At 40.9% G+C, this 24,857-nt stretch overlaps 1 protein-coding gene across 1 annotated transcript in view; it reads right to left on the bottom strand.

Moving 5' to 3' along the window:
- Window positions 1–406: 406 nt before the first annotated feature.
- Window positions 407–24,857, bottom strand: part of NFKBIE (NFKB inhibitor epsilon) — a 37,243-nt gene continuing 12,792 nt past the window's right edge. Inside the window, exons 2-6 of the mRNA XM_060754065.2 lie at window positions 7,456–7,558; window positions 5,366–5,597; window positions 5,136–5,224; window positions 3,531–3,779; window positions 407–2,437 (exon numbers count right to left, since the gene is read on the bottom strand). Coding sequence (XP_060610048.2) covers window positions 2,372–2,437; window positions 3,531–3,779; window positions 5,136–5,224; window positions 5,366–5,597; window positions 7,456–7,558 — 739 coding nt within the window. The 3' untranslated portion in view covers window positions 407–2,371. The remainder of the gene's footprint in view (window positions 2,438–3,530; window positions 3,780–5,135; window positions 5,225–5,365; window positions 5,598–7,455; window positions 7,559–24,857) is intronic.

Here is a 24,857-nt window from a genome sequence, read left to right as displayed (position 1 = left end):
AAATGCTGCACTCTCAGAGCTCAGGCAGTGTTGTATTTCAGTGTCGATGTTGACTTTGGTGGAGAGGTGGCTGCCAAGGTAGCGAAAGTGGTCAACATTTTCTAATGTTACACCATTAAGCTGTATCTCTGGCATTGGAGAGGGATTGGCTGGTGACTGCTAGAACAGCACTTTGGTTTTCTCGATGTTCAATGAGAGGCCGAGCTTCTCATATGCTTCTGCGAAGGCGTTTAGAGTGGCTTGTAGATCTTCTTCTGAATGCGCACAGACGACATTGTTATCAGCATACCTACCTTGCACTCCCACCTTGTTATACAAGGTGAAGATCTCTCAGAGGCACTAAAAAATCTTTGACCAAAGGAGCTGTTTTTTAGAATAATAACTACCATGCAGTTGCAAAATCATATGTTTTTCCAGTTTAAGAACTTTATTTTGGTCTTAAGAAAATATAAAATTATGGGGTGGAGGGGGAATGACCAGGAGGGGAGAAAAGAGAAGCAAAGGTTTCAAGCTGGAGCATGATACAAAAAAACAAACAGACATTTCGTGGACAATTGTATGTAAAGCTGCTGCTGCTTCTAGTTCTGTCTCTTACAAACAGAGAAGGAATGAAGGAACGAAAGTAAGGAGGAAGGAAAGAAGGAAAGAAGGAAAGATATGCTTATGACATCCCAACTGATTGCGCCATCTGGGACTTGCCACATTACAAAGGGCCGCTCCCAGGCAGCAAACGGAGGGAGGGAACTGGGAAATTCCCCCCCCCCCCCTTTGGAGCAAGGTTTACATGTAAGCAACTTTCATTCCTGACATTCAATGACCTAAATGCACCTCTCATCAGCTGCAGAAAGGCTTTATCCCCTCCCCAGGATGGACCGCAATAACCATCAACAGGGAAAATGTATATGGAAGCATCACAATTCTGAGTCCCCGTATTATTTCCAAAACATGTTTTTGTAGTTATCTCTTGACAGGTGGTTTTGGATTACGAAACCTGACCACCCAGTGACTGAGGTCAACAGTTTAAAACCTGAAGTAAGCGTTCTAGTTGCTAAGAGTTGAGATGTAGCAAGTAGTTCCTTTAAAATGTTTCCCTCTTCTATGGTAAGACAAGCTGGAAACATTATCCCCTGTGGCTTGTCATACATCTGCTGCATCCTTATGTTCAAGACGAACAACAGCAAGGAGCCCCCAGTGCCAGCAGGATTACTGACAGACAGGTCAGTGGTTCGAATCCGGGGAGAGCACATTGAGCTCCCTCTGTCAGCTCCAGCTTCCCATGCAGGGACATGAGAGAAGCCTCCCACAAGGATGGTAAAAAACATTAAACATTTGGGCATCCCCTGGGCAACTTCCTTGCAGATGGCCAATTCTCTCACACCAGAAGCGACTTGCAATTTTCTCAAGTCGCTACTGACACGAAAAAAGCAAGGTACAAAATGACATTCTATAATCTCTGTCAAAGAGGGACAGCCCCTGCCATTTCCCTTCTCTTCATGAACTTTACCTTCAGTTACATGTGCCGGAGGGAAGTGCAGTATTTGAAAGACAGAATTTCAATAAGTTAGAATTTTCCTGTGCAGCACAGCTAGAAAACCCAAACAGTGCTGAAGCAAAACAGGACCTTCCTTGGGTCACTCCTGAAGAACACTGTTTTCTCATATGACAGACTCCTGAGATCATTCTTATTCCCATAGGTTATGTCTGTCCCAGAAGCAGCATTGAAATGAGGACAATTTCTAGTCCTGTAATTCTGTTTGTGAGGGTTTTCCTCCATAGGAGGCAACACATGAGAGTTGAAGCTATTCTGAATTTGGACACTGCATCTAGAAGCCTGGCGAACAATGCAGCCTTAGCATGAACTACTGACGGAAACAAGCAGTAGCAGTTAGGTCAGAAAAATGGGTAGAGAAAAAGTATCTTCAAAACGAAAACGCTAAAGACTGGAGCAACCCCTCCTGGCAGATTTCCATCATTGGCTTAAGCTGGGACACAGAGAGAGGGAGAAGAACGAGGTTTATGCTTGCCTCTATTCACTGCATAGTCAGGAAAAATAGTCATCCTCTTAAGACTTCTGTCTCTCATAATTAGGACACAATGCAAGCATAGCAAATATAGGCCAGTCTTTAGTCCTTCAAAAACAAGACTCATCCATGTCACTATCCAGGGATCAAACCCATGACAGCAGCTTTCTCTTGCAGGAGCTCCCACAATTCTGCAAACTTTTCAAAATTGTCTGAAGAAGTACAAAGGCTTGCTTTCTGAAGCAAAGGGAACTGTTTACTAGCAGTCCAGTTCTGCTGTTGTTAACAGGAAGTGGATCGTGGTCCACCTCCCATATGATTCACTATCAACCTTCAAACTCTTGGGATGCTTAACTGGAGCACACCACAGGCTTCCCTGAGATCTTCAGATCATCAAAGGGCAAAAGTGTCAGGATCTGCAAAGGCAAAAAGGAATGCATGTGAAGTTAGCATTTGAATAAAACTCTTTTAGCAGTTGCCCACCATAATATACGAGAGTGTAGCAGCTCCTTCCAGTTTGAGAACATGGAGGTTTATTCATTTAACACACAAAAGAATGTATTTTGTGTGTATGTATTTTGTTTCGGCATTGAATTGTGCCGACTGTGTATACCGCCCTGAGTCGCCTTCGGGCTGAAATGGGCGAGATAGAAATAATGTAAATAAATAAATAAATAAATAAGCACAGCAATCCTGTTCCTAACTGTGGGCAGTTCACATAATACTATATCTGATTTCTGTCTTCTTTAAAAAAGCTTGCCAGAGTGTATATTGGTTTACCTTCACAGCTATCTTGCAGAGTACGTTAGGCTGAAAGCATATAAGCCCAAGGTAATACACATTTATGATCTAATGATGATGTGAACCCATTTCTCTCAAGTTCAATGCTAATTGCTTCCTGCAACACATGAGCAGAGCACGGTGACCATGCTCTCTCAAATATAGCAGGGTTCACAGAGTGGGAGAGAAAAGACTTTAATTCCATGTCTATTCATCTGTGAATTTTCCAAGCATGGTTAATGCTATGTGTTGGTAGAGAAAACATGCACAAGCCAGCCATCCGAGTAAATATATATTGCCTCATCTTGACCTACATGTCACCCTGGCTTTGTTTAGGTCCTCGCCTCGCCAAACAAGAATGGAGGTCACTACTAGATGCCTTTACTGCAAAAAAAAAAAAAAAAATGCTGCAGACTTTCTACTTCTACTCCACCTTTTCCATTTGATTACCATCCATGATGCTGCAATAGGGCGATGTGCCACAAAGGCAGACTAGCTAGTTTAGCAGCTCCTCCCTTCTGGATGGACTTACAGATAAAGATCAAATCCATCTGTACACAGCAAACTGTATGTATTAAGATCAGCAGGGAAAGTGAATTGCAAGCTCTGTTGATGGGGTACCCTCTGCCAAGAGAACTGCCACACCTAGCATACGCTCGGCCTTGCTTCTACGTTGCTCAACCCTCTCCCCAACAATGTCTTCATTTGGAGACACACAGAGATTCTCACATCATCATTGCCATCAGCCAGGTCCTGGGCTGTCTCATCCTCCATGTTGCGCAGCAAGGTGTCAGCTCCTGAATGGCAGAGAACGGCAGCAATTGTAGTATCCTTCCTGCCCACAGCCAGATGCAGCGGAGTGCAACCATTGTACATCTGAGCATCCACCTGGGCTCCCATTCGCAGGAGGTGCTTCACGGCCATCTCATCATGGTTCTCCACGGCCAGGTGCAGGGGTGTCTTCCCACTTGTGCCATCCTGGCACCAAGAGAATAAAGCACTGGGTCAGCCATTGCAGGAAGCTTGAGAAGCAGAATCCCAAAATGACAGAATGCCCCCAGAAATGCATTTAGAAACAAAAACAGATAACATGAAAATGCCGTGCTCTTAAACCCATCTCCCAGAAATTCCAGAAAGAATCTCAGAACAATGTTCTTTCTGAGCCTTTAAATAGCCAAGGGCTTCAAGCAACCTGCACGAATATAGAAGAGCTTGTGTGGAGAACATCAACACATGGGTGTTCCTGCTTTAAAATCTGGTGACTGCTCCATAGAATTGGGCAGTTTCATAGTTTTAATATTCTAGTATAGCATGAGATGTTCAAGATTATATGTGATCTGCTCTAAAGAAAGAAAAATATTCTGAGAAAGGTTTTATTCTACAATGCATAACAAGTTATACAAACCAAGTAGCTTTATATATGTGTTGTTGAAGGTTTTCATGGCCAGAATCACTGGGTTGCTGTGAGTTTTCTGGGCTGTATGGACATGTTCAATAAGCATTTTCTCCTGACCAGAGAAGTCAGCCATAGCAGAGCATTTGATGAACCCAGACACTGCATATTATCTGAGAACACAGAAATGATGGACCACTCTAACAGCTACCATGTCAGACTACACAGAAAAGCCATTAAAATCCACAAACATGTGGACAATTTCAACAGAAAGAAAGGAACTGTGAAAATGAACAAAATATAGCTGCCGGTATTAAAAATTCTAAATCAGGACAGTGAATAAAGAACAACACTTAGAAAACAGAGGAATTCCAGACATGAATCAATCAGGACCAGCTAACACCTCCCAACAAAGGATTCCCCCAGGAAGTAAAGAGCCAGATCTTGAAACTGAAAGGCTAATCAATGCTGGAACACTCACACCTGCCTGAAACAGACAAGAGTTCTTTCTCCCACCCTGGACATTTCACAGATATATAAACCACACTTGCATAGTTTTCAACATACCTCACAACCTCTGAGGATGCCTGCCATAGATGCAGACAAAATGTCAAGAGAAAATGCTTACAGAACATGATCATACAGCCTGGAAAACTCACAGCAACCTAGCCTTATATACTTTTGTCTCAACTGCATGCAAGATTTCATCTTCTTTTTAGACATAGTTAAGTTCAACAAGCTATTCAAAGCCTCTGCTCATTCATTCCTGCACAAGTTCCTCTTAATGTTTCAAGAATTCACTAGACACTGCTTTCATATTTCCAGTATTATTCTTTATTTCTACAATGTCTTTTTTGTACGGTTGCATCACAAAATGTACAGAGAAAGTGTGGCTTTGACATCTATATGATATGGTACTCTGTTTGGTATGCTTAACATACCTGAACATTAATGTCAGCTCCATTCTTCACCAGCAGTGTCATGAGTTGCAGGTTTCCTTTCAAGGTGCTGATATGTAGGCACGTCAACCCTGAAGAAGAAGATGAGAGGGACCTGGAGTTCAATACTCTTGCATTAACTTCAAGCACTGAATTTGCATACCAAGCTCAACATGCACCAGACACACACATACAAACACCACTCCTGATCAGTCGTTGTTCGTCCTTCCCACCTTGCCAGTTTTGAAGCTGCAGCTCCTGCGGAGCCTCCCTTGCCACCCTGTTGTTGTCAGAGGTTGGTTCCTGAATCAGTAGCAGCTGAGTGCACTCCAGACTCTGCTGCTCACAGGCCAAGTGCAGGGGGGTGTTTCCACTGCGGTCTTGCAAGGCTGTGTTCACCCCTTTCAGAACTAATGCTTGCACCACCAAGGATTGCTCAAGGTACACAGACAAATGAAGTGGAGTCTGCAAATGAGAAAGAAAGGGACAAAGGTTGAGAGAAACTCAGAGAGGAAAGAATAAAGTTAATAAAATGACTGGCCAAGTGTACATTGCCATACTGTAAACAACCGCCAGCAAAGTTACATTCTACTTACATTCCTACAAATAGATATCCCTGTAGTATAATGCATGTGGATCATTGCTAAATGTAAATGGCTGACTACTTGTTTTTCAACTGCAATGCACAACGCAACGTGTGTCAGTAAGTGTTCTTTACTGGGCCTCTGTCTGTTTTCTTAGTGGGCATTAAGTCCTATTGTGGAATGAGCAGAAGTCCAGTGTGGAATGTGCCCTACCAATGGGCACTGGAAAAGGATCCACCTATATCCCTTTCCCTGTCTACTGGATACGAATATGGTGCAATGTCAATAAAATTATTATGTGTGTATATCACAATATATGTATGCCAACAGGATTTTGGCCACTGTATGATGAAACTTACACCACAAAGGCCTAGAATTTAGCAATAGGTGTAGAACATAGTGCATTGAAAATGTCATATTGAAGAAAGAATGTAATGCTTCCAAAGATAACAGTGGGAGGCATAGCAGAATTGCCAACTGTTGCGAGCATAGGTTCTCTGCACCATCTCTTATCCCTCATGATTAAGACAAGACGACGTTTTTAAAATAGTTCTCTCAGATGTTATAATTTATATAGAAAGCAGGATAGCCAACTGGGCCATAAGAAAAATCCAGTCCCCATAAGAATTCTTGATTCTGAAGATAGTAATAATAATAATAATAATAATAATAATAATAATAATTATAATAATTATTATTTATACCCCACCACCATCTCCCCAAAGGGGACTTGGAGCGGCTTACATGAAGCCAAGCCCAGTGATACATTACAGCAAAATAAAATATCAACAGCAGAAATCTCCACTCTAAACTTAGATTTGTCTTCATTTTACACTAGGCTCACCACTTCAGTAGAAAACAAGGAGCAGCTAGACAATCTTTATATTAAGATTGTGATGATGTTCAATTCTGGGCTTATGTAAAGTAAGCCAAAAGATGCCACAGTAGATAGCTTTTACTTAACGACTGAAAGGAAATAACATAAGCTGTTGAATGGAGAATGCTGATTAAGTTTTATTTTGCAACTAATGCACAACCTTAAATTTCAAATGGTGGTTGTCTGCTAGCTTTCCGTTTAAAAGATGGCATACTCTTTTATTGACAGACTCTGTTTCAGCAAACATGGAATGAAATCTCCTGATGCTTTGCAGATGCAGGTGATCATCTGGTGCTGTATCTACCTTGCGGAATCAATGTACTTTGATACCAGTTTAACTGCCACTTATTGAATGGCCTTGCAGCTTCAAAGTCTGGCTGCTTCCTGCCCGAGTGAATTCTTTGTTGGGAGGTATTAAAAAACTCTAAAATCATGACAGGAAATAAAGAGCAACACTCAAAAAACAGGGGAATTCCAGACAGGAATCACTCAGAGCCAATTAACACATCCCAACAAAGGATTCCCCCAGGCAGGAAGCAGCCAGGTATGAAGCTGCAAGGCCATTCAATGCTAATCAAGGTGGCCAATTCCAACAGACACACCTGCCTCAAACAGACAAGAGATCTTTCTCCCACCCTGGACAGTCCATAGATATATAAACCTCAACTGCCTAGTTTCCAACAGACCTCACAACTTCTGAGGATGCCTGAAATAGATGTGGGTGAAATGTCAGGAGAGAATGCTTCTGGAACATGGCCATACAGCCTGGAAAACTCACAGCAACCCAATCTATATATGTCCACTCCATAAACATAATATTCATTCCATAAAGTTAATATAAAAATGAAGCAAGACAACATACCTGGAATAAGTCATTCTGAATCTCCAAAGCCTCAACAGGCAATTCAGCGATGCAGCAGAGTGCTATCGAGGGCACACAGTGGATGATGGCCAAGTGCAGCAACCTGAAGGAAACAAAAGAGCTTAGTTAGTGATACAATGCTTCCGCCATGCCAGCCCACAACTGTGAAGAACATACTGTCTTGAAGAGAGCAAAATGTTCCTGAAGAACAAATCCTTTGCTGATTTCTGTTCCAAGATTTTAAGTGGAAATGGGCAAATTAACGCACCAGCTTATTAGAAAACTCACTTGCGCAGATACAACCAACTCTCCATATCTACAAATCCCGCATTCTGGGAATCAACCAACCATAGTTTGAATACACACACACACACACACACACACATACACACACACAAACATTTCAAAAAGCAAATCTTGATTTTGCCATTTTATATAAGGGTTAGTAATTTCTTCCAGTATTATATATAACAGGATTTGTGCATCTGTATATTTTGGTATCCGTAAGGGGTTCTAGAACCAAATGACAATGGATACCCATAGATCACTCTATTATATTTATGCATGTCTCCTCCACAAAAACTTGCAAGACACTAAGGAGGCAAAACAAAATATTATTCATTTAGCCACTATGAAATAGCCGAGCATCGATCAAGAATCAGCCAATCCATATTCTGGAAGCCAGGGCCCATTCTGATAACACTTTTAGTCCATGGACTCAGTGGTTATGAATTGCTACCCATAAACTTTTCAGCATGCTACCTAATGTCTTAAAAAGTTGCAATTGTGTTTTTGTGTTTGAGCACTTTTTTTCAGATTCCTCCATGAAGGAAAAGCAGAAAGCAAAGCCCAGACAGGTGATAAAGGTTTTACATTATTCCTCACCAATTCTTATGCTGTCAGAACAAAAGTCTGATGGAAAACCTTACAAGAATCAGAATTCCTGGTTTGTAATTCTACCAGTCAAGGTTTCCTATCAGAATAAGTCATCAATTCCCTTCGTGGCTGGTTAGGTCCGAGAAGATTTCTGTCCCCTTTGCAATTCTCAAGTACTTCCTTGAAATTCAAAAAGCAGAAGCAAGCACCCTCATCATCATGAGGTTAGAAAATAGATTTATAAAAGCTGATGTGAGAAACAAGACTGCTGATTTGGTGACCAAGGAGGTTGACAAAACTAAGGAACACATTAATTGGGAATACTGTCAGAAATATTTAAAATTAACTAGGTATTTTTCATTACAAAAATGTGAGTCAAGCACTGAAAACGTTAAATGGATGCAATGACTCAGGAAAAGCTGCAGTTCACTATACGTAGGTGTGCCTGTAGCTTAGTACAACTCAGTGTTAGTTTCCCTCAGTCTGAGAAGCCTCAGTGGGAGAAGGCCTCAGTGGGAGAAGGGCCTCAGTGTATTAGTAGGTTTCAGTATGAGAAGGCCTCAGTATGAGAAGGTCTGGTGTAAGAAGCTTTGATGAGAGGAAGCCCCAGGTTGATGGCCATTGTGTGTGAAGGCTGTTGTGTGTAAAAAGCTCCTGTGTAACTTTGGCGTGAGAAGAGACTCTGTGAGAGTGAAGCTCTTTATCTGCATGAGAAAGAAGCCCAGCGTGGAAGCAAAGAAGGAAGTGTAAAGAAATTTGTTCGTGTTATGAAAATCTTGTTTTTGTAAATAGTACAACCATATTATTTTACTATAAAGAAAAGCCTCCTGTGGAAGAGATAACACTGGTCTGTGTGTTTTTGTTCTTTTTATCACTTTAAGCTACTGGTGCTGGGTCACACTGCTGTTAATAAGTTACTCTGCTGTACATTTATGAAGATGGCATTTTGTTAATAACCCCACTTGCCCAACATACTATACCTAAGATCTGAAATCATTTATACCAGGGGTCCACAAACTTTTTAAACGGAGGGCCAGGTCACAGTCCCTCAAACTGTTGGAGGGCCAGGTTATAATTAAAAGAAAACATAAATGAATTCCTATGTACACTGCACATATCTTATTTGTAGTGCAAAAAAACCATTTAAATGCAATACAATAATTAAAATGAAGAACAATTTTAACAAATATAAACTTACTAGTATTTCAATAGGGAGTGTGGACCTGCTTTTGGCTGATGTAATAGGATTGCCGGATAAATGACCTTGGAGGGCTGAATCTGGCCCCCGAGCCTTAGTTTGAGGATCCCTGCTTTATACCTTTTTACTTGCATCTAGCCACCAGCTGATGGAACTAAATATAGCCACAACAGAAGACATAGATAATATAGTCAAGGTTTATCTATTGAAGATATAGTCACTCTGATAGTGTGACTAGAAACAAACAGATCATGCCATATATAAATCAACACAAAGGCAAGTTTCTAGTCATCTTTGCTGTGTCATATAATACAGTGGCCAGTATATGTGGCACAGCAGGTTAAACCACTGAGCTGCTGAACTTGCTGACCGAAATGTCAGCGATTCAAATCCGGGGAGCAAGGTGAGCTTCCGCTGTTAGCCCAGCTTCTGCCAATCTAGCAGTTCAAAAACATGCAAATGTGAGTAGATCAATAGCTACCACTTCAGCAGGAAGGTAACAGCGCTCCATGTAGTCATGCCGGCCACATGACCTTGGAGGTGTCTATAGACAACACCGACTCTTCGGCTTAGAAATGGAGATGAGCACCACATCTCAGAGTCAGACACGACTGAACTTAATGTCAGGGAAAAACCTTTACCTTTACCTATCGTGTAGTATTTTGGTTTTATGTTTGTATAAAATGAATAAAATTACTATTAAAAATAGTCTTACACATAACTAGTAAGTTTATGACATATTCCAGTAACCTAACCAACTTATTCAAAATTATGATGCATTTAATATTGACTCTTTAAAAAGAAAGTTATTTTTACTGTATGTCACAAAGCACTTTTTCATTCAATGGGTTGACTAATGAAGGGGACTTCCACAAAGGTAAAGGAGAAAAGAGATCAAAAATTATGCTGGAAGCTCGAGGAAAGGGGAGAGAAATCCTGACCCCCCAAGGATTCCCCAAGGCACCAAAATGCCCAGGAATGCCCCTTGCCTGGGGGATTGTGTACTAAAGCAGGGAACAATCCCTGCTTTTTGAAAATGTGGGTTTACAGTGTGGCAGCTGGCAGCAGAAACCCTCATGGCTCCTGGGCTCTTCAGAGTGCTTGCATGCTTTATGGAACGGCTGTGGTTCAGGCAGTAGGCAAGGCCTCCGGGGAAGCCCAGGGTCACATGCGCCTGGGGAATTTCCCTGCCACCACAGTTGCCTCAGCAACAAGTATAAAAGCAGGGCCAAAGGAGAATGTGTTCAGCAACCGCTGCAGGTGGAAAGAAGGCGTCTCAGTTGCTCTTGCAGCTTATATTACCTTATTTTTTATAAAGCAGCAACAATAAAATAAAACAACAACCCCCCCCCCCCCCCACACACACACTACTTCTTAACTAACCCCCAAAGCTTCACCTTCTACATTTCCGTGTTTCTGACTGATGCAGATGGCACTGGACTGTGACTAGAAGAAACAAAGCTGGCAATTACACTTCTGGAGAAGCATGTAAGGACTGGTCTGCACAGCAAAGCACCTCAACATGGGTGGGTGTTGACATATGAAAGTCATGCCAGCCTGTTTCTATTGATAGCACATGGTTAAACCACAGGTGAGATGTGGAAAAGTAGAATCGGCGAGCATAACAGCAACAGGAAATGGTGTAGAAAAAGAAGGGCATATTTCAGCCTAAAAGGTTCTATGGATAGAAACTCTCTTTTCTCTTCTCTATTAAAGTATTTTGCGTGTTAAATTCAGGTGAGTTCCTAACCTTGTTTGCACAGAGTTAAGTGTAGGCCCCAAACTTCCCACCCTTGATGGAAAGCACCTGATTTTAAGGACAACTCACTGACAAAGTTTCACTTTTGTTGTGACTTCCTCAGGAAGGTAAAGCACCTACGTCATTATATCGGTTTGTACTCACATTACTAGATCACAGAAACCGTTAATAGCCTCCCTGTCCTACATAATTATACATTGTCACTTGACAGTCTGAGAAAAAAGGAGACTGCTATCATTTACAGAAACTCCTGACAAGGCAATGAAGCAAGTGACTGCAAGCATAACTCAGCTAACAAAATCCAATCTTCCAAAGTAGTTTAAGGCCACCTAGCCTCCCTTCTCTCAACCTCTATCTAGCAAAAATGTTTGTTTTGTTTTGGACCATTTGTGTTGGGAGGATGGTGAAGGAAAGCTGAGGGAACCCAGATTTTAAGTGTTAGGTTGCAATAGCACGTCTATAAACAAAATTTGAATTTGGAAAGAGCCGCAGTCTCTAATTTTACTGAAAGGGAAAAAAAATCACCCTTTACATTTTGAAAGAAGCCTTCATATTGTTATTCAAAGGCTCAAAACAGCATTGTTCACTTCGGCAAAGCTTACTTGATCTGGTATTTCATTTCACATACAATATGTATATTTATAGATTTGAATAACACTTATTGAAGCAGGTTTGCCTGTTTATCTTTTTTGTGGTGCAGGAATCCTATTTTCCATGCTATTTCCATGCATCCCCTTCTTTCCGTGCTATTTCTGCACCTGGTATCAAATTTCTGTTAAAGAAATAAGGCTAAGAAACACAAATACAGTTGTGTTCCCACTATATCTGTGGTTGAGTCAACCTTCCAGGTCTGGTTATTCTTTTCAAAAAAATCTAAAAGCCAGACCTTGGTTTTGTGATTTTATTATAGCATTGCATATAATTGAACTCAAACACCCACTTTTTTTCGTGTCAGGAGCAACTTGAGAAACTGCAAGTTGCTTCTGGTGTGAGAGAATTTGCTATCTGCAAGGACGTTGCCCAGGGGATGCCCAGATGTTCTGATGTTTTACCATCCTTGTGGGAGGCTTCTCTCATGCTTCCGCATAGGGAGCTGGAGCTGACAGAGGGAGCTGATCTGCGCTCTCCCCGGATTCGAACTTGCGACCTGTCGGTCTTCAGTCCTGTCGGCACAAGGGTTTAACCCTTTGCGCCACTGGTCCACTGATTTTGATATTCATGTGGTGGTGGTCCTGGAACCAAACCCTCGTACAGTTCTTTCCAAACATGTCATGTTGGTGACACATTTTTTTAAGATATGCATCATTTCATAACACAGTAATCCAGCTTCACTAAAAAACCAGAGGTTAAATTAACTCCTTATAAGAGATGTGAACACCTATATAAATCATGATTAGAAAATGTATGGGACACAGCAGATCTCATGAAAATCTTTCATTTGTATTCTTAAAAATATATAATTTATTGCTCATTTCACAAAGACACAGAGGTTTCTTCTTATGTTTGCATAACACACCAACAGACTGCAACTGACACACTAATGTGTCATGACACACAGTTTGGAAAACTCTGCTCTAGTGGATGCCAAGAGTCCACTGTAATTTGTTAAATGAGATAGGTACTTTTGTTACAAACTTAAATATTACATGAGATTGATATTTTTGCTCATAAACTTAAGTGAAATAAACAGCCAGAAGAAAAACCTTTGTAAGAACCACAACTGAGATGATTCTACAAGAGTTAAAGTTCTTCTTAAAAAAATATATTGAAAACATATAGAGAATTTACCATATAATAAAAGAAAGCTTTGGTTATATAAAATAAAATACTACGAAAAATATAGAAAAGAGAACAAGAAGACACATATATAGAAAAAAGATAAAGGGAAAAAAAGAAGAAAAAAGTAAAAAGGGAAAATAAAGATATATTGACTTCCATCTACTTCATGTTGCATAGTCCTTTCATAGTTCACATAAACTTAATGTGTCTTCTTTACATCCCCTTTTCTTCTAAATTCACTTATGAAACAGCTGCTTTTCTTGTATCTTCTTTCTAATTCATATTATTGTCATCTTTTCGGTTCTCAAATAGTCATTAACTGGTTGCCACTGTTTGAATTTTTGGTTATTCTTGCTGTGTTATCAAATATGACAATCTATCCATACTCATGATCTCCATTATTTTGAGTAACCATTGATCAATTGAAGGTATTCCTTTGGTTCTCCAATTTCTACCATAGACTATCCTTGCCACTGTTATCAAGTAGTTGAATAATATCTCTTTTTTTCCTTTTTCTATATCCAGGATTCCATGGAGGTAGTATTTTGGTTCCCTTTTTATTTTAACATCTAGCATTTTTTGTATTCTGTCATGTACTTCTCTCCAGTACTTCTTGACGTTTTCGCACATCCACCATACATGGAAGAGCGTGCCCATCTGGTCCCCACATTTCCAACATTAGTTTGATATATTTTTGTAGCAATTTGCAAGTTTTTGTGGAGTGATGTACATCAGAGTTAAAGTTCTTAAAGAGACACCACATTCACTCTAGGAGTGGGGGCAACAATTTGCTTTTGCTTACTGGGAAGGGCAAGATGCCCCTCCTTCCTCTTTTCTTCCCACTGCTTAATTAATTCAATGCAAATTACTTTTGCACTTTGAACTCAGTTTGCAGGAATGGAAAGTGGAATAGTGGGAAAAAGTGGAAGAAAGTTGGGAAATTTAAAAGCAGCTGAAAGACTGGAAAGGTAGAGAATGGATTGGGACTGTCCTGACCAAATCAGGATAGTGGGAAGGTATGTATGTCTCATTCTGAAAATAATGGTTCACAAATATAACAGGAATCTCTTGATTATATAATATTGCATAAAGTGGGTGGACAATTGTGGCCCAGATATTGTGCAAACACAATCAACGGTTGGAATAAGAGGCCTTCCAGTTCACCTTCTGGAACACCATTCACCCGCTGCTTTTCTACAGGAACTACTATAGGAGAGGAATGCTACCCCTCTATTCTGCCTTGGTCAGGCCACATCTGGAATACTGTGTACAATTCTGGGCACCACAATTGAAGAGATGTTGACAAGCTGGAATGTGTCCAGAGGAGGGTGACCAAAGTGATCAAGGATCTGGAGAACAAGCCCTATGAGGAGCAGCTTAAAGAGATGGGCATGTTTAGCCTGCAGAAGAGAAGGCTGAGAGGATATATGATGGCCATGTATAAATATGTGAGGGAAAGTCATAGGGAGGAGGGAGCAAGCTTGTTTTCTGCTGTTCTGGAGACTAGGATGCGGAACAATGGCTTCAAACTACAGGAAAGGAGAATTCACCTGAACACTAGGAAGAACTTCCTGACTGTGAGAACTGTTCAGCAATGGAACTCTCTGCCTCAGAGTGTGGTAGAGGCTCCTTCTTTGGAGGCTTTTAAGCAGAGCCTGGATGGCCATCTGTCGGGGGTGCTTTGAATGCAATTATCCTGCTTCTTGGCAGGGGGTTGGATTGGATTGCCCACAAAGTCGCTTCCAACTCTATGATTCTATGATAATACAAAACGGAACCTCAAAAATTATTTAATACTCAAAATTCAACAGATTATTTCAGCTATGTTATTTTAACATTAATTTTTACAGAAAAAAACTTTACACATAGTGCTATTCCTTTCATACAAACAGTATTATCAAAAAAGTTTAAGACGTTCCAATAATTTGGTAACACATTCTGTGCATAAAAAGCTTATTAGAACTAATAGCCTCTGAGATAACTGAATATCCCTAGTTAGATGAAAAGTTTAAAATATCAGGTATTACATGTACTCAAATGTTCCCAAAGAAGAATCAAAGGACAGACTCCTGGCTCAACTGAAAGCTGATTCCATAACAAAAACGATCATAAGATGTAGCAATGACTGTCAATCTCTACACAGAGCTTTAAAAAAGATTTAGAAAAAATCTTGCAAGGGGAGGCCAACCACTTCTTCTGGAAATAACTTATTATGTTAGAGACACATGCCTCTGAGGAACTCAGGTGAAAAAGTATTTGGGCATTATTGTTCTGGGGTTGCAAAATGCTGGACTAGACACAAACCTTTGGTCAGATCTGGCAGGGTACTCTCAATGTTCTTATCCATGGCCCATCTGGCACCAGATTCATGTGGTTTCACTTTCTTATGTTTACACACATTTTATAAGCTTATCTTTGCAGCTCTTTTACAGTCTCTCAGTGTGACTAGAGGTGTGCCGTTCCATGTTGTTTAGCAAATCTGCAGCAGATTAAGTGCTCTCAAGAACAGGGACTTTCCAAGGCAATCTGAACTTTAACCACTGCTGCATTTTATCTTCTAGGGTTGAGCTCAATTGTGTGAGAGGGAGAAAAGGATTCTCTGTTACTCTTACCATACCACTAATCCACCAAATTTCCCACAAGCAAGGCGAAACATCAGCCTCCAAGGAAGGAGCTTCCACAACACTCTGAGGCAGAGAGTTCCACTGTTAAGCAGCTTTATGGTCAAGAAGTTCTTCCAAATGTTCAAGTGGAATCTTGTTTCTTGTCATTTGAACTCATTGCTCCGAGTCCTATTTTCCAAGTCAGCAGAAAACAAGCCTGCCCCCTCCTCCTTATAACATTATTTCAAATATTTATACATGGCTATCATGTTTCCTCTCAACCTTCTCTTCTACAGGCTAGACATACCGAACTCTTTAAGACACTCCTCGTAGGGCATGGTCTCCAGACCTTTGATCATTTTAGTCGCCCTCCTCTGGACTCGTTCAGCTTATCAATATTCCTCTTAAATTGTGGTGCCCAGATTTGGACAGAGTATTCCAGGTGAGGTCTGACCAAAGCAGAATAGAGATGCACCATGACTTCCCGTGATCTAGACACTACAGTATACTCCTTTTGATGTAGCTCAAAATCCCAGTTGCTTTTTTAGATGCTACATCACACTGTTGACCTATGTTAAACTTGTTATCCACTAAGACTCCACAATCTTTTTCGAATGGATTGTGGATCCTATATCTCTGAATTTCATTTTTTCTACCTAAGTGAAGTATCCTATATTTTTCCTTGTTGAAAGTCCTTAGTTTAATTTGTTCTGGGATAAATTTATGTGTCTTTTTAGCAATCATATCCTCAGGTCCCTTCTCCAACATATTTCAAATAATTTAATTTTTTCATTATCAGTTTTCTTCACTGTCCAGCCTTTACAGCCATACATAGAGATGGGAGATACAATGTCAAGGGCCATATTTACACTGATAAGATTTCCCTTTGTCAACCATATGCTACTTTATTATCTCAAAAGTGGATAAGAGGAGGAGAGTTCCTGCTTTTCTGCAGAGAAAAAGAAATAATGCATAGCACCTTGCATCATCAACTAAGCAAATTGGGCATAGATGGGTGTGCTAAACTTAAGACATTTTAAACTTCTGCAATTGAGAGAGTGCCCATCATGAATATTAAGTCACAGATACGAACAAGGGACACAAGTACAGCACAGAAGTATAAAAGCTGGCCCAAAATGAAGAAAACCTTGAGAACCTAAGCTTCCAACAGTCAGACTTCTAACTGGAGCTAATTATAGGGAGCACACGACACCCCTATTAAAGCAGCTCCACTGGATGCCGATAAGTTTCCGATCTCAATTCAAGGTGCAGGTTATGACTTAAAGCCCTAAATGGTTCAGGCCCTGCCTATCTTCATGATCGTATCTCCCCCTATGAACTGGTGTAGGCTCCAAGATTGTCCAGGAAGGCCCTCCTCTTGCTTCCACCACCGTCACAAGTGCAGTTGGTGGCAATGAAGGAGAGGACCTTCTCAGTGGTGGCCCCCTGACTTTGGAACTCCCTCGCCAGGGAGATAAGGCAAGCCCCCACACTGTCTTCCTTTCATAGGGATCTGAAAACCTGGATATTCCAGCAAGCTTTCAAGAACGTCTAGTCCCTAGGCCCAGTCCCTAGGTTGCCAGATAGTTCTGCACTTCATTCACTTTCCCGACCCTATGACATGTTGTTTGTACTATGTTTGTACTATTTGTAATATTGAACCTCACCTGATGAAGCCCCAGTGAAATTGGTTTTATATTTTTATTTTTAGTGTGTTTGATTAGGGTTTTGTATTTTAAGTTGTTTTTTTTTTGCTATTTTGTTTATTAAGTTATAGTTTGTTGTTTTATATTGTCTAATGTACCTTGTCTTGTTGTAAATTGTTTGTATGGCTTTCCTTCTGGCATTTAATGTTTTCCATATTCATTGGAAACTGCCCCAAGTCCCTTTGGGAAGATAGGGAGGTCTATAAATAAAGTTTTATTATTTTTAAAAAAATATTATAATGGTTTTTTTTTATTGGCTACAAAAGCAAGAACTAAAAAGTGTGGTCAACACATGGTGGAATATCAAAACTAATTTTTGGGACTGGGGAGGAGGGGAGACGAACTCCTCGGTAAGATGGATCCACTGCCTTTCATAATTCCTAGCTCTTTCTCCTTCTCCACTGTTTCCCTCAGATTGCACTTTCCCCCACCTTATTGAAAGTCTAATTCCACTGTTCAATCCCCTATGAGCTCCTCCCCCACAAATATACCTTTTCATTGCTATCTCATCCAGTTTTATCATTTTATGTCGTGCATTTGGCCCTCCCACTGTGTTTTATTTTCCATTATATTATTTTGTACTGTTTATTTTACTTGATTGGTTTATTTATTTCACTGTGGTGTTATTTTGTTGTTTATATTTTATGTTGCTGTAATGTATTGCTGGGCTTGGCCTCATGTAAGCCGCTCCTAGTCCCCTTCGGGGAGATGGTGGCGGGGTATAAATAAAGTTTATTATTATTATTCATTATTATTATTATAAGAGAGGTAGAATCTTATGTAGAAAAAACATGCACAAAAAACTTACTTGCAATATTTATATGGATCACATAATGTGACTTTCTTGAGCAGAACTCAGCAATCTTGGTGCATAATTTTATGTATTTATCTAGTGCAGAGCTGCACACAGTGCTGAAGATGATTAATGGGGAAAATGTGTCTCCTGTGCATTTACAAAAAGAAAGGACAGGGATATTTTGGTGTCTAAAATGGGAAGTCCCAGACCACGCATGCCATGAGGAAAGAAGGAGTGGGAAGGGGCATTTCAGCAGCTGTTTACTTGCCCTTGTCCTGGATTTTACATTGTTCTCTATTTAGTTTACAGAAAACTAAGAACATCCCTGACAGGAAATAAATACCAAAATGATTCCTAAATCTTTAATTCCGCTACACTTATTTTGTTTTATTTATTTATTTATTTGGCTTACTTTTACCCCGCCCTTCTCACCCCAAGGGGGACTCAGGGCGGTTTACATATCCAAGGCACAATTCGATGCCCATAACATACAACAGTAATAAAACAAAATAGCATAAATTAGCAATCAACAATAGTACATTACATCTATAACCAATAAAACCAATAAAATTTTCATACAAACCAATTACTCCTTATTGCCGGTCCATGTTCGCTATCTCATAGTTCAAAGTTTCCATTCCGCATTTATCAGTCCTTTCGGTCCTATTTGTCTGGTTGTCCTTACCTAGTTAGCAGATTGCCCGAAGGCCTGGCCCCACAACCACGTCTTTACCTTCCTCCTGAAGGACAGGAGAGATGTCGATGCCCTGATATCCCCCGGGAGTGAGTTCCACAGGTGAGGGGCCACCACTGAGAAGGCCCTGCTCTTCGTCCCCACCAGACTCACTTGGGAAAGCAGTGGGGTCGAGAGCAGGGCCCCCTCAGATGATCTTAAATTCCGGGGTGGGACATAGAGGGAGATATGTTCGGACAAATACACTGGACCGGAACTGTACAGGGTTTTGTAGGTCAAAACCAGCACCTTGAATTTTACCCTATTTATACTTGCCTTTCTCTACCCAGAAGGGAACTCAAGGCGGCTTACATATAGGCAATTATTCAATGCCTTAAAACACATACAATTCTAATAACATTAAGATTAAATTAAATTAAATTAAATTAATACATATTAAGCATTTTAAAACATTTCATTCTATACTAAAATCACACGTTCCATAATCGTAGTCCAAGCCATTCTATCGTCATTGTATATATTCCAAGTTTGCTATTGCACTACACTGTTCTCTGAAAGCCTGACCCTAAAACCAAGTTTTTACTTTCCTTCTGAAGACTAGGAGGGAGGGGTCTGATCTAATGTCACTGAGGAGGCAGGACTGAGAGCAGGGCCTCCCCAGATTCTCTTTATTTCCAAGGTGGTTCATAAGGGGAGATACATTTGGACAGGTAAACTAGGCCAGAACTGTTTAGGGCTTTATAAGCTAAAGCTAGCACTTACATCTGGTGTAATTAGAAGAAACACAATTTCAGTCATGATGCTTTCTTTATAGCTTTATTCACTCCTCAGTCCCTATTACACAAAGAACCATTGGTCCATTACACAACCTTGTGTTCACATGGAAAATAAGAAAGTTGCACAAATACAACTTGGACATTATTGCAATCTAATTCCTACAAATACTGTGTAAACAAAGTGTTAAGCTGTCATTCCCTATCCGGACACTCTGGTGGAAAATGAAATCTATTAAATCCATAACATGCACTCGTATATGTCCTTACCAAAGTATCTAAACAGAGCCTGGGAAAGGTTACTTTTCTGAACTACAAATCCTAGAATACCAGAGCCAGTTGGGGCAGTAATCATGCTGACTGGGAGAGTCAAAGTCCCCCAAAAAAATCTTTTCCAAGCTCTAACTAGTTGTCAAAACTTGAAACTCAATTTTGAGAGATAAAATAATATTGATAACTTTAGCAGGGATATCATCCAGACAGCATCTTGCCAATACTGTAGTTCACATAGGCCCCTTCCACACAGCTGAATAAAATCCCACATTACCTACTTTATTTATTTATTTATTTATTTGCTTTACTTCTATACCGCCTTTCTCAGCCGAAATGGCGACTCAAGGCGGTTTACATAGTAAAGGTTATCATAACAATATCAAAAAAGACAATTAAAAACACATTATACAAGATATACAGATCAAAACAATCATTATCATAAGCCTCAACAAACGAATCAGAATCCGTAATCATAATCCTATACCAATTCCTATGTTCGGTTGTACCATCTTCATGAATTCATTGCACTATTTAGCCAAACGCTTGTTCGTAAAGCCAAGTCTTAACCTTCTTCCGGAATGCCAGCAGTGAAGGGGCCTGTCTGATGTCCACAGGTAGGGCGTTCCACAGCCGAGGGGCCACCACCGAGAAGGCCCTGTCCCTCGTCCCCGCCAACCGCGCCTGCGATGCAGGCGGGACCGAGAGCAGGGCCTCCCCAGACGATCTTAATGTCCTAGTCGGTTCATAGGTGGAGATGCGTTCGGAGAGGTAAGTAGGGCCAGAACCGTTTAGGGCTTTATAGGCTAAAGCCAGCACCTTGAATTGTGCCCGGTAGCAGATTGGCAGCCAGTGGAGCTGGCGCAGCAGAGGAGTGGTGTGCTCCCTGAGTGCCGCTCCTGTTAGCAACCTGGCTGCCGAACTTTGGACCATTTGAAGCTTCCGAGCAGTCTTCAAGGGCAACTCCACGTAGAGAGCGTTGCAGTACTTTGAACGGGAATATATGGCAGTGTGGACTCAGATAACCCAGTTCAAAGCAAATATTGTGGGATTTTCTGCCTTGATATTCTGGCATATAGGCCTGTGTGGAAGGGCCCTTAGTGTGGTCTGCTGCTCAGCTGCAGATCCCAGGAAAAAGCAAAAACCTTTTTCATTATGACAGCCTTACATTTAGTATAGGAAGCCAAACGATAAGGCAAGGGAGATCAATACTGGGAATAGGAACTGGAAAAATATGAGTCATTATCTCTGCTTATTCTGCTTATGTGACAAGCAGTCAAAGGACTGTTCCCACATAATTCTCCTTCAACCTCAGACCCCTGAGGGCTGCACTCATCCATTTTTTTAACTTTATAGTTGTTAGATGGTCATTTCACGTTTGTTTGTTTTTTGTGTGTGTGTCAGGAGCGACTTGAGAAACTGCAAGTTGCTTCTGGTGTGAGAAAATTGGCCATTTGCAAAGATGTTGCCCAGGGACACCTGGATATTTTACCATCCTGTGGGAGGCTTCTCTCATGTCCCTGCATGGGAAGCTGGAGCTGACAGATGGGAGCTCACTCCACTCCCCGGATTTGAACCGCCGACCTTTCAAGTTTGGGAGTGAGGAAGGTGATCTGGGCCCAAAGAATGAGCCTGTAGTCCTGAAGTTGCCTTTAAATAGATAATTAGGCCCATATTCTTTACTTTGAAGTCATTTTTCAACAATGGGTGGGAGCTGCAGAGGGAGCCTTACTGGATGGAGTACATGCAGCTAGCCTCACAGTTCCTACTCTTATTCTATTTAAATAATAATGATATGACTCAACCTCCAGTGAGTGTTTTTGTCCATTTTACTCACTAGTGTTGAGCAGCATACCACAGTTTTCCTCACCACTGGCTATGTTGACTACGGTAATGGGACATGTAGTTCAACATAACCTTAAAGACTGCACAATTCCCACCCTGGCTTAGAGAATAGACAAAATGTACCATTACAAATACCACCCAGCTGAATAAAGAGAAATAAATCACACCACACATCCATCATCCATTATTCTCTCCTCTCTACTCTCAGTGTAGAGGTAAGAAGAGCAGATAAAGCAACTGCTAATCCAACATGAGCTATGAAAGGGTGGAAAATAAAGGGGGAAAGAGAAACAGTTCATGCGTGCTATCAACAATTTCCTCTCCAGGAAAATAAAAGAGGGGAATTCCATGCTTGCTCCGTACTGATTACTTAAACTGCCCAAGCTGATTTATTTTACAAAACAAAACCCCAAAACTGACCAGAAGTAACCTTTACAGTACCTTTGCTATTTTAATCCATAATTTTTAAAAATATTTTTCCCATTGCTAAACAATTAGCTCTTGTGGATGTTAGATATTAGCAAAAAGGCAATTGTGGATCATTTCTTTAAAAATGTAGGTATCTGAAAGGCTAAGAAGAAAGGCATTATTTTCCAATTGTGCTTTTACCTCACTCCATTTTAAATGCACTTACTTCTTGTAGCAGATACAAAAGAGGGATACAATTAACATGACTAGAATTAGAATACAAAAGAGGATGGCTGTTTTTACAATTTCCATAATTAAACAACTGAGAAACAGTCAAAATAGTAAGACAACAAACCAAAATAATTCAATGTAAAATACTGAAAAGGAGTACAGTATCAGTGCCAGTAAAAAATCAATAGTGGAGTGTACCTAGTGCACTTCCCTAGATATTACTGGGCTACGACTCCTATCACAAATGTTCAGGAATACCAGGAACTGCAGTTCAGCAACATTCAGAGTGCCACCCTTCTCCTGCCCCAGCTCTATGGGGAGAGTACCTCACAGATGGGATGCCAAGACAGAGAAGGTTTTCTTCTTTGTTGTCAACGGGTTATGTGAGGAGCACTTTCCTTGAATGCAAGGAAACAGTTTCCCACACAGGTAGGTTCACAGAAGTAACGAGATTGTTGAGATTAAGTGACAAACAATAACATCCTGAACAAGGCATGGAAGTAGACAAGCAACCAGTACAGCTTCTGCAGAGTTAATATTGGTTGTCAACGGCTAAATTGGCAAGGCTCTAGAGCAGAACTACAAAACCTGTGACCCTTAAGTGTTTTGGACATCCGCTTCCAGAATACCTGACCATTGGCTAGAGATTCTGGAAGTTGGGAGTATCAAACACTTGGAGGGTCACATGTTGTGCAGGCCTGATCCAGAGTATAATAATTGGGGGAAATCCTGGTCAAGCACACTTTATCTGAATCACATTAAATTGATCCTATACAGCTGCTTGGAGTCCCCGATGGCACAGTGAGTTAAACCGCTGAGCTGCTGAACTTGCTGACTGAAAGATCAGCTATTTGAATGTGGGGAGCGGGTTGAGTTCCCTCTGTTAGCCCCAGCTTCTGTCAACCTAGCAGTTCAAAAACATGCAAATTTGAGTAGATCAATAGGTACCGCTTCGGTGGTAAGGTAACAGCAGTCCATGCAGTCACATGGCCACATGATCTTGGAGGTGTCTACGGACAACGCTAGCTCTTTGGCTTAGAAATGAGGATGAGCACCATCCCCCACAGTCGGACACGACTAGACCTAATGTCAAGAGGAAACCTTTATACAGTTGCTAGACTGAGTCCTACTGGAAGAAAGGTACATATAAGACCTCCCAAAACAACTGCATCATTGGTGATAGCAGTAAGGACTCTAAGCCTGGATATCCAGGTTTCAATAGTGACCAGGAGTGTGTTTGCAGAGCTAAAGATGGTGCATCGGCTGTGCCCATTCCTTCAGATAGCAGATCTCACAAAGTAATACATGCCTTGATTACATCCCACTTGGATTACTGTAACACATTCTACAAGGAGTTGCCATGGGCTTAGAAGAACCTTACATTTGACACCAGAGAGTCACAATCTTAGTCTCAAGGGCTACACATTTGCATGCACTGTGGGGGAAAAAGTGAAGATTCAAGATTTTTAGCTTAAAAACACATGAAAACTTGGGAAGTCCTGTCATGCTGTTCAACGAACCCTGACACAACAGGGCTTTTGGCCCTTCTCTTGCAAAATGTCAAGAGGATTTTCTTAAGAGCTCTACTGCTTTTACATTTATTCATATAACCTGAGTTTACTGACAATTTTCCATTTAACTCCCGCTTCAATTGCAGAAGGTAATATACAAATTATAGTGGGCATGATGATTGCTCAGCCTCCTACATAATCATAACTGTGCAAGAAATGCTAGAATGGGTTTCACATACCTCTCTGAGCACCGAAAGCATGTGGGAAGAATCACGCATAACTCCACTCCACTCAACCTACATCCACATGCACATACAAAGAACCCCTAGCATGTATTAATACCTATGCATAGAGCTGTGCCCCATATAAAGGAGGAAAGATGAAGCTTTTTCTATATCAGACTGCCCATGACTTAAGTTTATGAAGGATATTTCTCTCCCAGTGGCTTTGATAAATTTTGAGTTTGTGAGAACTACTGTACTTGTTTGGTTACTCCCCCCATTCCCTTGTCCAACTTATCCAAGATTTGAAGATGAGTAATGAGCAAAAACCTAACTTTTAAGATTTTTGAAGTACAATTTATGCCAGCAAGAAGGATTGAGACTTTAGCTTATGGTTTTTCAATTACAGAATATCCTCACCAACATGCCATGCTGTTGTTTATTCGTTCAGTCACTTCCGACTCTTCGTGACCTCATGGACCAGCCCACCGCCAGCTCCTTCAAGGTCAAGCCAGTCACATCCATCTTGCCCTTGGTCACATCCATCTTGCCCTCTTCCTTTTTCCTTCCATTTTCCCCAGCATCATTGTCTTCTCCAAGCTTTCCTGACTTCTCATGATGTGGCCAAAGTACTTCATCTTTGCCTCTAATATCCTTCCCTCCAATGAGCAGTCGGGCTTTATTTAATGAATGATGGGCTGGCTGGATCTTCTTGTGGTCCAAGGCACTCTC

The sequence above is a fragment of the Anolis sagrei genome, chromosome 1 (assembly GCF_037176765.1).
Source record: "Anolis sagrei isolate rAnoSag1 chromosome 1, rAnoSag1.mat, whole genome shotgun sequence".
Taxonomy (NCBI): domain Eukaryota; kingdom Metazoa; phylum Chordata; class Lepidosauria; order Squamata; family Dactyloidae; genus Anolis; species Anolis sagrei.
The sequence above is the reverse complement of the archived record's forward strand: the minus strand, read 5'-3'. Positions and strand labels throughout refer to the sequence as shown.